The 16,594-nt window shown below is 36.6% G+C and overlaps 1 protein-coding gene across 4 annotated transcripts in view; it reads left to right on the top strand.

Moving 5' to 3' along the window:
- The window catches only part of LOC129247763 (helix-loop-helix protein delilah), an 85,730-nt gene extending 69,934 nt beyond the window's left edge, over positions 1-15,796 (top strand). For all 4 annotated transcript variants that reach the window (XM_054887074.1, XM_054887082.1, XM_054887065.1 and 1 more), the window contains exons 2-3: positions 14,057-14,254; positions 14,335-15,796. In XM_054887074.1, the coding sequence (XP_054743049.1) occupies positions 14,065-14,254; positions 14,335-15,374 (1,230 nt within the window). In that variant the 5' untranslated portion in view covers positions 14,057-14,064 and the 3' untranslated portion in view covers positions 15,375-15,796. The remainder of the gene's footprint in view (positions 1-14,056; positions 14,255-14,334) is intronic.
- The last annotated feature ends 798 nt before the right edge of the window (positions 15,797-16,594 follow it).

Here is a 16,594-nt window from a genome sequence, read left to right as displayed (position 1 = left end):
GAATTGCAAGTCAAATCAAGCAGCTAAGCAATCATTTAAAAATGTGTACAGGCATACATAAATCCACACATGCATATAATATATACATAGCTGGCCAATCAACCATTTAGACTGACAATAAGTCAAGCAGGGCTGTACTGTGGAAATCGTTAGAAATCGTCGTAGCGCCTAAAATAGGCAAAACTTCTTGAATTCCAGCAACACGCGGACACATACTAATAGAGAGGACCGCGTACACATATTTACGCACATGTACATGTACTTATGTACAGTTGTGGACATAAAAATTGGGACATCTTTTTTAAAACTGGTTTTCACTAGAGGGAAATGATTTGAAGGAAATTTTATAAGTTCATAAGTATGTTCAAAGGCCGAAAAAATAAAATATTTTTATTTACAGAATTTTGTCTCAAAAATTACTATATGCAATATATATTATATACTTACGTATGAACCCGTGCTCACCACAATAGCAGCGCGACAAAGTTTCGACTATTTATTTATTTTTTATTGAATTTTTTTATTTCTTTGTAAAAATATAGCTTATACTACAACAAAAACCACAAAACTAAAGTTTCGAACTTCGTACGAAATTGAAAAATTAAACTCAAATAATTTTCATAAAATCCACAAACTTTGAATTTGATATACATTTTTTTTTATATAAGATGCAAGTTTGAAGAACTCAAAACTGGTGTTAATTTTTGATAAGTTTTTTTTTTGGTTGCTAAAACCATTTTTTATCAAGCAAAATTTATCAAAAATCAACGCGAATTTAAGTTTGCACAATATCATACAAAACTTAAATGAGCTATAAAGCTGCATGCAAGATTTTTTCTAAAAATTCGGACTGAAAATTTAAAAATGTTGATGAAAACTTATTGCAGCATGAACTAAATTTTTACAAAGGAGTTAAATTAAAACTAAATCAATAGTCAAAACTTAGCAATATATCGTGCTGCTATAAAGGGTTTTTTAATAATAGGTGCTATTTTGATATTCAAAGAAAAATGCTATTTTTTTAATATAAATGATCGGATGTTTATTTCATTATAAAGAGGACGGTATGCCGTTAATGGTGGAAAATAGCATCAAGAAAATTACCACCATGACCACGCTTACAGGACAATATCCTTTTCATGAAATTTTCCATAACCGAATTGCAAAGTGGCTGCCCTATGTCCTCGATAGCTTCACGAATTCCATCTTTGAAGTTAATCGACCCTGGGCTCTTGGCGTAGACCTTCTCTTTCACGTAACCCCGAAGAAAAAAGTCACAAGGTGTTAAATCACAAGATCTCGGTGGTCAATTGTGATCACCTCTTCGAGAGATAACATGGTCCCGAAACTTTTCCCGTTAAAAGATCAATGGTTTCGTTGCTTGTGTGGCACGTAGCGCCGTCTTGTTGAAAATAAACGTTGTCCAGATCAATACCATCTAATTCCGTCCATAAAAAATCGTTAATCATCTTTCGATAGCGCAATCAATTCGCCTGTAACACCTGATATTGGAAACCCCTATATATGGTAAATTTTTTCAGGTTCCTTAGACATCTAGAACTACATTTACATATGTATGTATGTGTTACTTCGTTAGTTTTGCCAATTTTCAATATTTAAATCGATACTCAACCAGCTAAACTCAGCTTAAGACAGGTAAGTTGGTGATAAGTGATTGCCGCTAAGCCAACAGGATTAGGTAAACAGCAACAGAATACTAAATTCGTCACTTGATTTAGGCGAGTTAACAAATCTTTTCCCAGAAACTGAAGCCTAATTTTGCACATTTTGCAACATTTTGCTACATTTCCATCTCCTCTGGATAAAATCTAGATAAATCTGTTTCCTTTTCATAACCGTTCTTATACTATTTGTGTCTTAGAAAAGTTACATTTATTTATTATTTCCTAATCGGTAATATACCATTAGAGTTCTCACAACAGTGCATATGGCCTATCTTTTCAATGAGTATACACCTGACCCCTGGGACAAATTTGCTCAGATTTCCCACAAGCTCTATTCATCTTCTCCTTCAGATGATATAGGATCCAAATGAAGTAGAGTAGTTTCGGAATAACCATTTCGTATAGATATCTATAAAAATCCACGAACACTTTAAATTAACTGGCTCTTATTCTCCATGAATACTGAAACTTCAGTTTAGGCCTTGATGAAATAGTCACAAAGCTAAAAACTGAGACCAGATGATGGATATCCCAAGAAGATACCACCGTCGGTCGTCATAATGTGTAAATCATTAACGTCCTTCCCTAATGGGAACTCGTTTGGAAATTTGCTTTCAGGACACGAGTGCGAAGCTAAGCAATTCTAGTGTATATGAGTACCCAAAGCTCTCAGTATCCCATTGTAGTTAGTTTAAATGCAACCCAGCAGGCGCTGTCTTCTTATCTGTTGCAAGCTCTAGTGCTAAGACATTTAAATGACATCCAGATATCACCAAGTGTTATTTGGAAGATTTACGCTTTAGAAGGACAAAACACTACATGCAAGAAAATAGATCTAACAACCGTTTTAAAGATCCCGTTCGAATAAATTTACAAACGATGCAAGTGCTGCTTCTCACATGTGGTGAAATTCCAAATTTTGTTGTCCGTCTCGCAGTTTTACGACAACTCCCAAGCGCAGACGAGCTTTTGTGAGAAGTTTCTTCATCGAAGAAATAATGTCAAAGCCTGCCGCATGGTTACTGCTCTTAGAATAGGTTTCCTATCATTTCATTTTTTACGAGTATTTCTACAGTGAGTTTCTACCTCGGGTCTTGCCGAATGGTAGTCAACGAATAATTTCCGAAACAACCTGTGTAAGTTAAGACCACCCGCACAAATTCGCTAACTATGTACAATTAGCTGATGTTATATTTTTTGTTAAAGCTCAGCTTACGCTTTACAACACTACTTTTGCCTACGTGACCAAGATCGAGTGATTTTTTGATGGGGTACGCGCAGTAACAACCATTGCTCTCACACTTTACTCAAAACCAGTTTTGAGGAAAAACTAATGAATTATGAGTTGCACGGCCTAGCGGAAAACGTTGATGAAATTCCATCGAGCTGGGGTTTGATTGAGCGAAGCATTTTAGTTAAAGAACAGAATAAAGATTGACATTGAAACCGAAGGTCCAACTCGAAATTTTATAAAAATATTAAGTGGCGCCCAACGTGGGGCCTGTCAAATAAATATTTCGGATGCAAGAATAATTCCTATAAGGAAGGCCGGACAAAACGACAGGTCTCAAAAGAACCAGGACCATTATCTACCGGAGCAGTGAATCATACATTGGACACACTTGGACAGTTGGGATACTGTGAAGCCTTTATCTTATCTTTATCTTTTCGTAATTACATACATATGTAAGTAATAATTAGATTTGATAATTATTTCATGTGAGAAATAAAATATAAAATTTGAGACTAAAGTGTTAATAGTCCCTTTTCGTGTCGTATTGAGGTGAAATTTTTTCCCAATTGCGTAACATACACGTGTTCAAAACTAAAAAAGGTTCAATATACTTGCGTAAGAAACAATAAAAAGTTATTTTTTCATCAATTGGTTTTTCCATCTTAAAAACGGCAAACTTGAAAAATTAAAAATCGCTATATCAGGCGATAACAAGATTTCACTGCATTTGTGCAAAGTTATTGAAACTTAGTTCCCAACTTACGTAACATACACGTGTTCTATAGTAACATTAGCTAAATATTTTCTTTCTGGAAAATTTCGCATAGAATTTTTCATTTCAATTAAAAACAAAAACTACAAAGTTTTCCATATGAAAAAATTGCTGTATCAGGCGAAAAGAAACATAGATTTCCGTGAATTATTTTGAAACATAGTAATATAATTTGTCAGATTACATAACATAATCTCGTTTAAAACAGTTAAAACAAATGGTACACCCAGTCTTTTAACTTTTACGGCTGTAAAAATACACATTTTCCATAGTGCGGAAAACGAACCATAGATTGTTCAGTTTACACATAGTTGCTTGCAGCCACCAGAAATCATCGTGATATCTGTAGTTTCTGCAGAATGGAAATCACAAGAGAGCTAGTTTTAGATATCGTAAGAGTCTCAACCGAGCGTGCTAGGGCAGAGTTCACGGCCCAAATTCAAGAACTTACTCTAGCCTTAAATCGCCTTAAACCACCATGTGTTGAGCCCTACCAACCCGTTGCAATTAACCCTTTAACAGAGTCAGGAAATGCTAGTTTGGACTTAGTAAAGTCTTTACCCGAATTTAGTGGCGATGACTCGTGTTACCCAGCCTGGCGCTCCGCTGCCGCCTTTGCCATTAATTACTACCCTGAAGGTTCCGAAAAATATTACGTGGCAATGGGCATTTTCCGGAATAAAATTACTGGTGCGGCGAATTCAACACTGTCGTCTTTCAATACGGTGCTAAATTTTAAGGCAATAATCGCCAGGTTAGACCAAACCTATGCAGATAAAAGACCAGTTCATGTTCTGGAAACTGAACTAAGTATTCTTAGGCAAGGTCATTTGTCAATTGCAGACTACTATGACTCGGTGGACAAACATTTGACGCTTATCATAAATAAGCAAATAATGACGAATAGTGGAAACGACGAAGTTATAAAGGCTCTAAACGATCGTGCAAGAGCAAACGCTCTACGAGTATTCATTTCAGGTCTTCGCCGTCCACTATGCGACATATTATTTTCCTCGTCACCAAAGGATCTGCCCACTGCCTTGGCCGTTGCACAGGAGCTTGAGATGAATCACAAGCGCTATGATTTCGCCCAAACCTTTGCAATGGGTAGTTCAGTTAAACCAAACAAAGTAAGAGCGACAATGCCGCAATATAATTTTAATTCACAAAATGAACCAAATCGTTTACCAAATCACAACAATAGACCGAGTCCAATGGACGTTGACCATGGCACATCTATCTATCGAAAAATTAATGCCACTCAAAATAGTGCAATCATTTCTAAAACCCCCAATCAAGCAGTTGTATTTAAACGTTCTCGTGAGCCATCCGGTTCTTCCCAGAGACCTGGTGGAAAGACACAGCGGGTTAATTATATGCCAGACAATATTGGCATAGTTTCTGATGAATCTGAAAACGAAGAACACTACGACGACTATGATAGCTCGAATTTTAAAAGTTATTCCGAAGAGCCTTACCATACATGCGACTCTAAAAATGATTCCGAAATAAATTTTTTAAACTAAAGTCGCTCCTACCTTTCATCACTAAAACTACTGCGAATGGTCAGGAGCTAAAAATATTAATAGATACAGGCACTTCAAAAAAATTTTATTAAACATTTTCAATTTCTCGACGGAATTAAGGAGATGAAAACCCCATTTACGCTAAAATCAATAAATGGGCAAAATTTTATAGACAAAAAATGTTTGGTTAATGTTCTCAACCACACCTCGACTTTTTATTTACTTGATAATCTAAAAACGTTCGATGGCATAATTGGTTATGACTTCCTAAAAGAAATTGACTCAAAAATTGATATTAATGCAGGGTATTTATATTATCGGGATGGTAAGGTAAAACTTCAGCACCTTTGTTGCAATCAAGTCAACTTCATTACAATTAACGATGATTCCGTGCCTGCAAGTGTTCAAAATGACTTTCGTCAATTAATTAATAAAAACACTAATGCATTTGCTCACCCAAATCGTTCCCTACCCTACAATACCAATGTCGAGGCTACAATTCGTACCACTACAGAAAACCCAATTTTTAGCAAAAGCTACCCGTACCCGATTTCAGCAGCAGAGTTCATAAACTCCGAAATAAAATCACTCTTAGGAGATGGCATAATTCGCAAGTCGTGTTCACCCTATAATTCGCCCGTCCACGTAGTAACAAAAAAGGGCATTGACGAAAATGGCAAACAAAAACTGCGTATGGTGATAGACTTTCGGAAAATTAACGAAAACACCATCTCTGATCGATATCCCATACCGGACACTTCTGTCATCCTGTCCAATTTAGGAAAATCAAAGTTCTTCTCCACGCTAGATTTGAAGTCAGGATTCCACCAAATCAACTTGCGCGAGAAAGATAGACCAAAAACAGCATTCAGTGTAAATAATGGCAAGTACGAATTTTGCCGCTTGCCATTTGGTTTGAAAAATGCTCCAAGCATTTTTCAACGAGCGATAGACGATATCCTGCGTGATGAAATTGGTAAGACCTGCCATGTTTATATCGATGATATAATTATCTTTTCACCAAACGAGCATTTGCATCTGAATGACATTAAAAGAATTTTAAACAAATTAGAAACTGCCGGTATGAGAGTTTCGCCCGAAAAGTCCAAGTTTTTCCAAAAAGAAGTGGCGTTTTTAGGATTTGTAGTGTCGCAGAACGGTTTAAGAACTTGTCCAAACAAAATAACCGATATTTTAAATTACAAAGTTCCAGAAACTTTACGCTTTCTACGATCCTTCCTTGGTCTTGCGGGATATTACCGCAGGTTCGTGAAAGATTATGCAGCCATCGTAAAACCGCTAACGAAATATTTGCGAGGAGAGAATGGACACGTAGAAGCTAACAAGTCAAAAAAAATCCAAATAAAATTGGACCCCGAAGCCATGTCCGCCTTTAACAGAGTTAAGAAAATTCTTGCTTCTGAAGATGTTTTGCTCCAATACCCAGATTTTAGCTGCCCTTTCGATCTGACCACAGATGCGTCTTCAAATGCTTTGGGCGCGGTTTTGTCCCAGAAAAATAGGCCTATAACAATGATTTCCCGAACGCTATCTCGAACAGAACAAAATTATGCCACCAATGAGCGTGAGCTATTAGCTATAGTTTGGGCATTGAAGGCCCTTCGGCACTATCTATATGGCGTCAAAAACATCCATATTTTCACTGACCACCAGCCGCTTATCTTTTCAATTTCGGATAAAAATCCTAACACTAAAATGAAAAGGTGGCGTGCTTTCGTCGAAGAGTTTGCTCCTACGTTTCATTATAAGCCAGGAAGTGAAAACAAGGTGGCAGACGCGCTCTCCAGACAGTTCATAAATAACATGAGTGAATCAATAGATACGGCTCATAGTGAGGAATCATTGAGTAATGTTGTAAAAACGGTCAAATGCCCCATAAATCAATTTAAAAACCAACTAATACTAACAAAAGCGTCATACCTAAATAAAGTGACAAAAATTATTTTTCAGAAACATGTTCGCCATACAATTTCCTTCGATTCGCTCGAAAACTTGTTTGAATGTCTTAAAACCGTAACAAATCCTAATAATACGAACGCGATTCATTGTGACCTACCAACACTTTCCGAAATACAAAACGATTTAGTTTTACTCTTCCCGGGAGTGAAATTTCTCCACACAGAAATTTTTGTGATAGATTTGATAAATAAAACGGATCAATTAGAAACAGTAATTGCAGAGCATAACCGCGCACACCGTTGTCTGCAAGAGAACTTTAAACAAATTTCTCGAGAATATTATTTCCCAAATATCAAAAAAATGTTAAAGGCTATCATTGCAAACTGTAAGATATGCCTAGAAAATAAATACCAGCGTAAACCAGTAAATCTCGAAATAGGCAAAACTCCTATTCCAAAGACACCTGGCGAGATCTTACACATGGACATTTTTTTTACAGACAAGCAACATTTCCTAACCTGTATGGATAAGTTTTCGAAATACGCTGTAGTAAAACCAATTCAATCGCGCTCTACATTAGATATCAAGGAAGCCTTGCTAGAAATACTCCTAATATTTAAAAACACCAAAACTATTGTTTCAGACAATGAGAAAGCCTTTCATTCGATGACAATTAAAACTTTTCTTAGGGACAACTTTTCAATCGAAAAATTTTTCATTCCGACGTTACATAGCCAAAGTAATGGGCAGGTTGAAAGATTCCATTCAACCTTAATGGAAATTGCCCGATGCATAAGAGAACAACAACAGCTGAGTGAGACTATTAAATTGGTGCTACTGGCTACTCATAAGTACAATAACACCATTCATTCTATTACAAATGCTAAATCTATCGACATTCTTCATAACTCTTCGAATGAGGATTTGGAAATGATACGCGATAGATTGTGCCAAGAGCAGGGGAACGTTTTAGGTAGACGGAATAAAAATAATAAAATGAAAACCTATGAGCCTGGTGAAAAAGTATTTTTGAAGAGAAATAGACGTCTAGGAAATAAATTTAACAAGATATTTGTTGGAAAAGTTGTGGAAAAGGATCTAGGCAGCACGGTCTTGATCGATGGAAAAATCATTCATAAAAGCAACTTACGATAAGTGTTGTTGAGCCTTTTTTGTTTCGTATGAGAGTTTAAGTGGTGGAAGTTATTTTGCTACAATGACGCGAAAAAGTTCGTAAGCGTAAAAAAATTTATCTGAAAATGAAATATATTATCAGTTCTGATTATTTACAACTTCCTGATAAAATAAGAATTGTAAATAGACTCTTTAAACTAAGTTTAATTTTCACCATCCTTTGATGAGTTACATTCATTTTAATTTTAAGAAACGTAATCATAGTATAATCATGTAATCATAGTATAAGAATCAAACAAATTTATTGTTCAAAAGTATGGAATTTAAGCTCAATCAAGCTTCAACATTAATAACGCTTTTAACTACCCATTTACAACTTTAACGTGCTGCGAATGACGATCCGGTCTACAAAGCCAACAAGTCGTATTTTGAACCTAACTATTCGAGCCTCTGAGCCACAGCTTTTTAGTAGCTGAAACGGGGACGTTTCGAACTCGACAAGGAGAGTAGTTAAGACCACCCGCACAAATTCGCTAACTATGTACAATTAGCTGATGTTATATTTTTTGTTAAAGCTCAACTTACGCTTTACAACACTACTTTTGCCTACGTGACCAAGATCGAGTGATTTTTTGATGGGGTACGCGCAGTAACAACCATTGCTCTCACACTTTACTCAAAACCAGTTTTGAGGAAAAACTAATGAATTATGAGTTGCACGGCCTAGCGGAAAACGTTGGTGAAATTCCATCGAGCTGGGGTTTGATTGAGCGAAGCATTTTAGTTAAAGAACAGAATAAAGATTGACATTGAAACCGAAGGTCCAACTCGAAATTTTATAAAAATATTAAGTTGTATAAAGCCGCAGAATGTACATATGTGTGTGAAAATTACTCTCTCTATGCAATTTCGTCATCGCCAGCGTAGTCCCTTCCACGTAAAATCAAGTTCACGTTAAATATCCCTTGGAGGGTCGAAAAGGTATGGTCCGATCAGCTCTTCTTGTGACTCGCACTTTAGGCGAGGAGGAATAGAAAGACGCGAGGATAGGAATGAGAAAATCGTTCCTGGGCACTGTGGCAACCAACTTTACCCTATTTAAGAGTAGGCCATCTAAGCAGAGCTACCCTAAGAAAATTATGAGGCCGCCGGTTAGTGGGAGGACTGTGAGAAATATGCCCGTATTATTTTACTTCATAAATATCCACTTTTACTTTTCTTTTAAGATAGATACATATACAACTACACACTCAATCCGAGAATGAGAGGCTCAGCGCGTTAGAGTATTATTTCACCTAGAAGAATTACCAAGAACTTTATTGCTTCTGTAAAAATTCGTAGGGGTACCAGAACTATCTGGTTTTTTGAAGAACCTGTAAGGATTAGAATTACGTGCAAATCAGAAAAATTCTAACCAATTTAAGCCAAAATCATATGAAAATCCACAAAAGGACTTGAGATATAATACGAAAAAAATGTAAAGCTGATCAGCCAAATATTAACCAATATAACGCAGTATTAAGCGTGTTAAAACGTAATAAAATACTAGTCGCATTTTAATTGGCAAGACCCACCCATTCTACTAAGTAATACCATAGAAGTACAGCTCATTTGTCTAAATTTTTATGACCACCACTGTACGTGCATACATACAAATCTGATGGTTGGTGTTAGCCTATGCGGAGCTGCGATTATTATTATTAGAAAACGTTAACCAGGGCGTTGTGTGGCTTGGGCCGCACAAGTCAGTAAGTGAATGAGTGAGTGAGTGGTGGCGTCGCATTGCCTCTTGGATTAGGCAACACTGGAAATGAGCAACAAATATTCTTCGTCGTTGTCGTTGTTGCTGCCGTATTCGCTGTCGCCACCGATTGCCGATTTTGTCGTTTCCAATTCCTTAATAGGAAGTTTCATGGCATTCATGTTTGACGTACACGAGCAATGGATTCTCACGACTACTACATAATGTCCCAATCGCAACAACAACAACAATAACAACGCGTATATATTATAAACAATTAATACGATAAAATAAATAAACATTTAAAATGCGCAAATGCCGTTGTGACCACCACCACCAACAACCACAACAACAATAATAAAAACAACAAGAGCACCAGCATCAGCAGCAAAAAAATTGTTAACGCGAAAGCAACGACAAGCGAATTTTCATTGGAGTTTTCCTTATATAAAATTTGTTGTAGGTGAACGAGCAGCAACAAAACCGACAATCACTTTAAATTGCTTGCTAATTCAGATTTCCTTTTGTCGAAGACGTTGTTTACGACATCCTTGACTTAGTTTTGTGCGCGTGCGCTGTAAAGCTTTGTGGTACAGTGAACTCCACTTGTATTAGGTAGAGTTGAAAACTGTGGAATGTAAAAATGTTGCTAATATAATAATTAATTATTAGATAGTTGTAAAATATTTTGTGGAAGCTTTTGCTGTAATCTCAGGCACTAAAAATTATTCTACTTCGAAGTAAAGAAATAGCCGAGTAAAATAGAGACGTACTTCCTCTAAATCTCTCATTCATATGCCTTTAAGCCTCTCTTTACGTAATTTATTAGGCCACATCCTGAATATGGCATGTCGACTAGTCAGCTCATCACCAATGAGATCGAGCGGGTATAAAAAATATTTCTGAAATTCGCTCTTTCCTTCTTTAACTTTAATGGACCCGTACCGTTATTTCATTTTTGTCCATTACTCACGAACTTTAAATATCTACAAAATCGTAGGTCTATACTAAGCCTTTTATAAGTAAAGTAAAATTTAGAATTTCAGATTTATTCATGAATTCAATGCAATGCTATTGAGAGTGGTTTTTTTTTCAATCTTTTGAATTTTGCCTTTTAGTTTTAAAAATCATTATATGTGCGAGGGTGGCCTTTTATATATTGCGCCCCATAATGAAAACACAGTAAAATAATATGTAATGAAAATATTCTCCTCGGAAGCCTCAGCATTCGCTTGAACCAAAAGCGCACTTCAAAGCAGTTTTGCCACTCAGAAATGGATGCCTCTAAAACGTGTTAAGGGTTCAACTGCTTCTTGAGGCGTTGAAAAACGTTGACTTTGCATTTTATTTTTGAAATTCGTTAGGCCAGCCAAATCAGGGCTGTAAGGCGAATGACTAATTAATTCCATCTTTTGAGTGCCCAAAAACTCGCTTGTAAGAGACGATACGTGAGAGCTTGCATTGTTTTGGTAAGGATTATTAGCCTTCGGCGATTGGTTTTCCTTAACTCTCCGAAAACTTCTGACAAACGAATGGTTGTGTACCACTCTGCATTGGCTATTTTAAGTTCCCCTATTGGTGCAATTACGATATAACCAGATTTTATGAAAAAATCAGGCGACTATTTGCTTTGAAGTGCTTCTTCCGCGAACAACTTTTATTAGATTAAGCTCGTCTTGGCCCACTCCTGTAAGGAGGAGATGAAATATCTTGGATGTGTAGGTAATATTTGTCTAATCTGGATTCGAGAGTATAGGGCACTTTTATGTAACTGTCCGGGCTTGGCAGCCAGCCGATTAAGGTCGTTGGGAAAAAAATTATTTTCCAAAATAAACCTTCCCATCATTTCTTGCTATCTGCAAAACATATTGAAGTTATAAAAAAGCACATTAATGGTGAATTTAATATTTATAATAGTAAATTCCCAAAAAGTTTATGTAGCTCTTGCCGACTAACTATAAATGAATATGGAAATGATATTTTCAAAAGACCTTGTTCAACTATGCCCAATTACGAGGAATAAATTATCAAAAGAAACAAAAACGATGGGTTGTAATTGTTACATCTGTCTAACAGCACGAGTTACGAGTCATAAAAAACAAAAAAAAGGTAGAGGTCAAATTAGGGATTTCTCTACAAATATTGACGTAAACAAGTGTTTTAATGATACTTCGCAACAAAAAGATTTACTTTCTAAAAATGAGGCAAAGGCAACTAACCCTAGAACTTCTACTGAGTTATGTAACAGTTGTTTTCAACAAATAGGTAAAGGCAATGTGATACATTCTTGCAGAGGTCCTTCTACTTCTAATGCTCGTAAGAATGTTTTGAATATAGTACAAAAGTTACCCGAGAAACAGCAGAACCAAATAATAACTAAAATTTTGAAAAAAAAAATATCCAACAATGATAACGAAGATAAAGATGAGCTCGTGTTAAATACTCTGGGATCGAAGGTTCGGGTAACTGTTAATAAAAAAAGAAAAAGAATTAAGATTTTCTGCCGAAGGTTAGACAATTTCCAAGCTAATACTGGATCGTCTACAAATGATATGAAAAAATTGGGTAACTTCATTCGTAGTTCTGCTGGTAGAAACTCAGTTCCCAAGAATTACAATCAACATTTGTATGAAAAATCTAATATCTTGGAACACATTTATAAAGAAGGTTTCTACGAATTCGAAACATCCCAAGATGGTATTAAACAGAGACCAGTTGTGTGTGCTACTGCATCAGAACTCGTAGACTTTGTCTTTGAAAATCGAAACATTGAACATATTGAACAATCAAAAATAAAAGTAATGGCAGATGGAGGACAAGATTTCTTCAAAGTTTCTCTTTCAATATCAATTCCAGAAGACGACTTGAAAGAAAATGACTTGGATAGAAGTAAAAATGTTTCAACTTACTCTACTGGTGGAAGTATGGCAAATAAACGTAAGTTGACTAGTGTATTTAAATTGCTTTTATTAGGCATAGTGCCTCGGATTAAAGAGACCTATGATAATTTTAAAATTTTGGTTGAATTGACGAAACTCAATAAGCGCAGCTCAGTTTATTCAACATTTCTTTAGAATCTTGAAGTCAAACTTTCTCAAACTCCTGCACTCAAGTACTTTTATGTATTATTTTATTTAACGGTTGTTTTGCATTCGATTTTATCATGACCGTGTAGGAAATGGGCTTCTTTCGTGTTACCCCTATATTTTTTCCAAGTTCCTTTCAAATCCAGTAGCCTCTTCAGCAACTGTTTGCATACCTTTCATCGAGTTTATTTCTTCTCTTTCTCGGAAATACTCACAATTTCTGTTTTTATGCTGAGATCTGCTACTAAAGGCAACCATTTTTCAATATCCAGTGAGCTAGCGGAGGCTTTATCATTTAGGTTGCCTTGAGTTGACGCTGGAGGACCAGAAATGTCTTCTTTGCGCCCTCTTGTGCGGAAAATAGCAAAGATTTAAGTATTTTGTATTGTGAAGGAAGCAACACTCATATAATAGCCCCATGCACTCGTAGAAACAAATTGGTGCTGGCATTTTTCTCTTTAGTCGCAGCGCAGGCGCACATATTGAAGATTTTGTGCTGCGCTTCTGAAGTGAACAGCAGACGATCTCTTATAGAGTTTGAGTATCCTGGTGATAAGACTTTGCGAATTCTTGAATTTTCGCACAATTTACAAACGAAAATATTTTAATGGACTTAAAAATCTTGTTTAGATATTTCTTATGCCAGGGATTTTATGACTAAGATACTAAAAATGATATCAGAAGTTCAAATTTGTAACAAAAGGGCAGCTTTGGATGAATTTATGAATTATGTTTTAAGTTCTTTTCAAGCTTTCATAGAAGAAATCTAAATTGGTGAAACCGCAGTGCGAAATTTGTAGTAATTCAAATGGAAGTACCGCTTAAGTCATCAGAACTATTTTTATACTTCAAAACACTACGAGTATATGGACGTTTCAACCCAGTATCCGAAATACTCCTATACATACTTACAATAAACTAATTTTTCTACAACAATTTTTTTCCTTTTCCATTTCAGTTCCCCTCATGAAACTACCATCGCCCTACAAAATGCATGATTGCAGCTCATTATTAGCTGGCAGCCAGCGAAGTGCGGAAGAGTGTAAAAGCAGTAAAGTCGGTAGCCGTAAGGAGAAATATTCATTGCGTGAACGTCAAAAGCGTCGACTTGGATTGGCGAGTGTGGTCGATTTGCCGAAACGTTCAAACCACAAGGGTAAGCACTGAACTGAACTGAACACATTCGTTTCCGCTTTCAATTGTCCGTGCTAAAGTTGAACTAATTCTACCTTCCAGATGATATTGAAGAGACCACAGGACCGCAGCGCACACAAAATACCACAATGTCCAAATCGAAAGCGCCTCCACTCAGCAAATACCGACGGAAAACCGCCAATGCGCGTGAACGTACGCGCATGCGTGAAATCAATTCCGCGTTTGAGAATTTGCGGCATTGTGTGCCACCAAGCATCGCCGTCGATGAGACGGGGCCAACCAATGAAAAACTTACAAAAATCACAACGCTACGGTTGGCCATGAAGTATATAAACTTGCTGTCGGAGGTGCTAAATACTCCTAATTTTAAAGGAGAATTGCCATTCGACTTTTTATGTGCTAGTGACGAGACAACGATAAAACAGAAGCCGGCACCAAAAGCTTTGAAAGTTGAGTCTAGTAAATCTACTGCTGCAATGCTTAAAAGTACCAAGCCAACAAACAAAGCCACCACAGGGCGCACAACTGTCAGTGCGCCGGTACATAAGTCGCCCAAACGTTTGGGAAAACGTAAAAAGAAGGAGTTAAAGTCACCGTCCACCGCTGCGCTGGGTAGTAGCAGTAACACAATGCCTGACTCATGTCGCGCTAATTTGTCAAATACCAGCACTACTTCCTCCTTTGTAACATGCAGTGGCGATTCGCTCTCCTCACATTCATCAAGCTTCCTCGACAGTATAACCAGTCCCAGTTATTCCAGCAGTTTCGTGCCTTCCATGTCCGAGCTGAATAGTTTAACTCTAGAATCTGATGGTGAATCGCTGCATCTTTCCGATCCCTGTCACAGTCCCTTACAAGACAAATTCGATAGTATCTTTGGCGGCAGCGCGTTGGACTCCAGGCCGACAGTTGAACATAATATTTTAGGTGATATCGATGCGCCATTGGAACTGAGCTTGCAGTTCCTTGGCACAACGCCCGAGTCGCTGGACTTCTCTATGGAACAACCACCGACGACGTGCATTAGTCCATTAGTTTCTTTAGATACATTCAATCCGTTTAGCGATTTTCTACACCCAGAATATCCAGAGCATGCATCGTTGGATATGTTTCTAACATAACCCGCGGAGTTGCATCTACACCAATGCAATACGTTTTAACTAACTTAGTTTGAATTACTTCAATTGATCGAAAGAGTTTTGAGCTTTGGGCTTTACCACAAGAAAGCTTACCCCTGCAACCATTTCACGTGGCCATCACTAGTATTTCATATTATTTCTTATAGATTATAATTTAATACTTGTTGCTTAACTTAATCAAATATTGATGCATTTAACTCAACTGAACTGAAGAAGTGCGTGGAAGTTTAAACTATCATACTTACTTTAATAACAAAATGATCTGTAATGTATTATCCTTTTGCGTCCCTGTTAAATGGAGTTGACTGTATTTTGTTTAACTATTTTTCATCTTTTTATATAGTTTTATAAGAAACTTAGCTAACACTTTGAGATTGTTTTCATAAAGGAGATTTATATGTTAAAATTTGTAAACCGAAATATTTATTTTTTTGATTAACAAAATATCCTTTATAATTGTTGATTTTTTAATAATAAGAGATAGCGATCATAAACTGTAATGAGATGTTTTAACACAAATACTAAAGTTTCAATAAAATAAATTAAATGCAATAAAAAAGCAATAAAAAGCACGACTAAGTTTGAGACTATTAACTATAGGGAAATTTCATTATAAATAATATAAAATGATAAAAATCTTCCAAAATCGGCACACCATCAAGGAGAAGCTTCGGAGTGAAGAGCTAATACTAAGAGATCTTAGCTGGCACCAAATTATGCGGTTACACCAAGAGAAGTACTTGCTGGGGAGTACAATCAATCAAAAGAGGTTTAGGAAACTCATAATCTTCCCTAAGGACAAACTGACAGGCATTCTCACAGGCCATTGCAGATTGCGCAGTCATCTGCACAACGGAGTGGGATATGGTCCACTGACTTGACGTTTCTACGACCAATTCCGGGAAACTCCAATACACCTTCCCCTTGAGTGTGGCACTACAGCGCGGAGAAGATAGAGATATATCGACCAGATGCAGTCAGAAGAAAGGCATATACGCTCAGCCCGGCCCAGCTCCATCTTAAGTTTAATAAGGAAACTGGGTTTGGATAAGGTACTGTGATGACTAGAGAGCACAAAATACCATAAGGTCGAAGTGTAAACCTCAAATTTTATTCTCATCTATACTAATATTATAAAGAGGAAAACTTTGTTTGTTTGTTTGTTTATTTGTAACGAATAGGCTCAAAAACTACTGGACCGA

The sequence above is a fragment of the Anastrepha obliqua genome, chromosome 1 (assembly GCF_027943255.1).
Source record: "Anastrepha obliqua isolate idAnaObli1 chromosome 1, idAnaObli1_1.0, whole genome shotgun sequence".
Classification (NCBI taxonomy): Eukaryota; Metazoa; Arthropoda; class Insecta; order Diptera; family Tephritidae; genus Anastrepha; species Anastrepha obliqua.
Note: the sequence above shows the minus strand (reverse complement) of the source record. Positions and strands in the feature narration are given on the sequence as shown.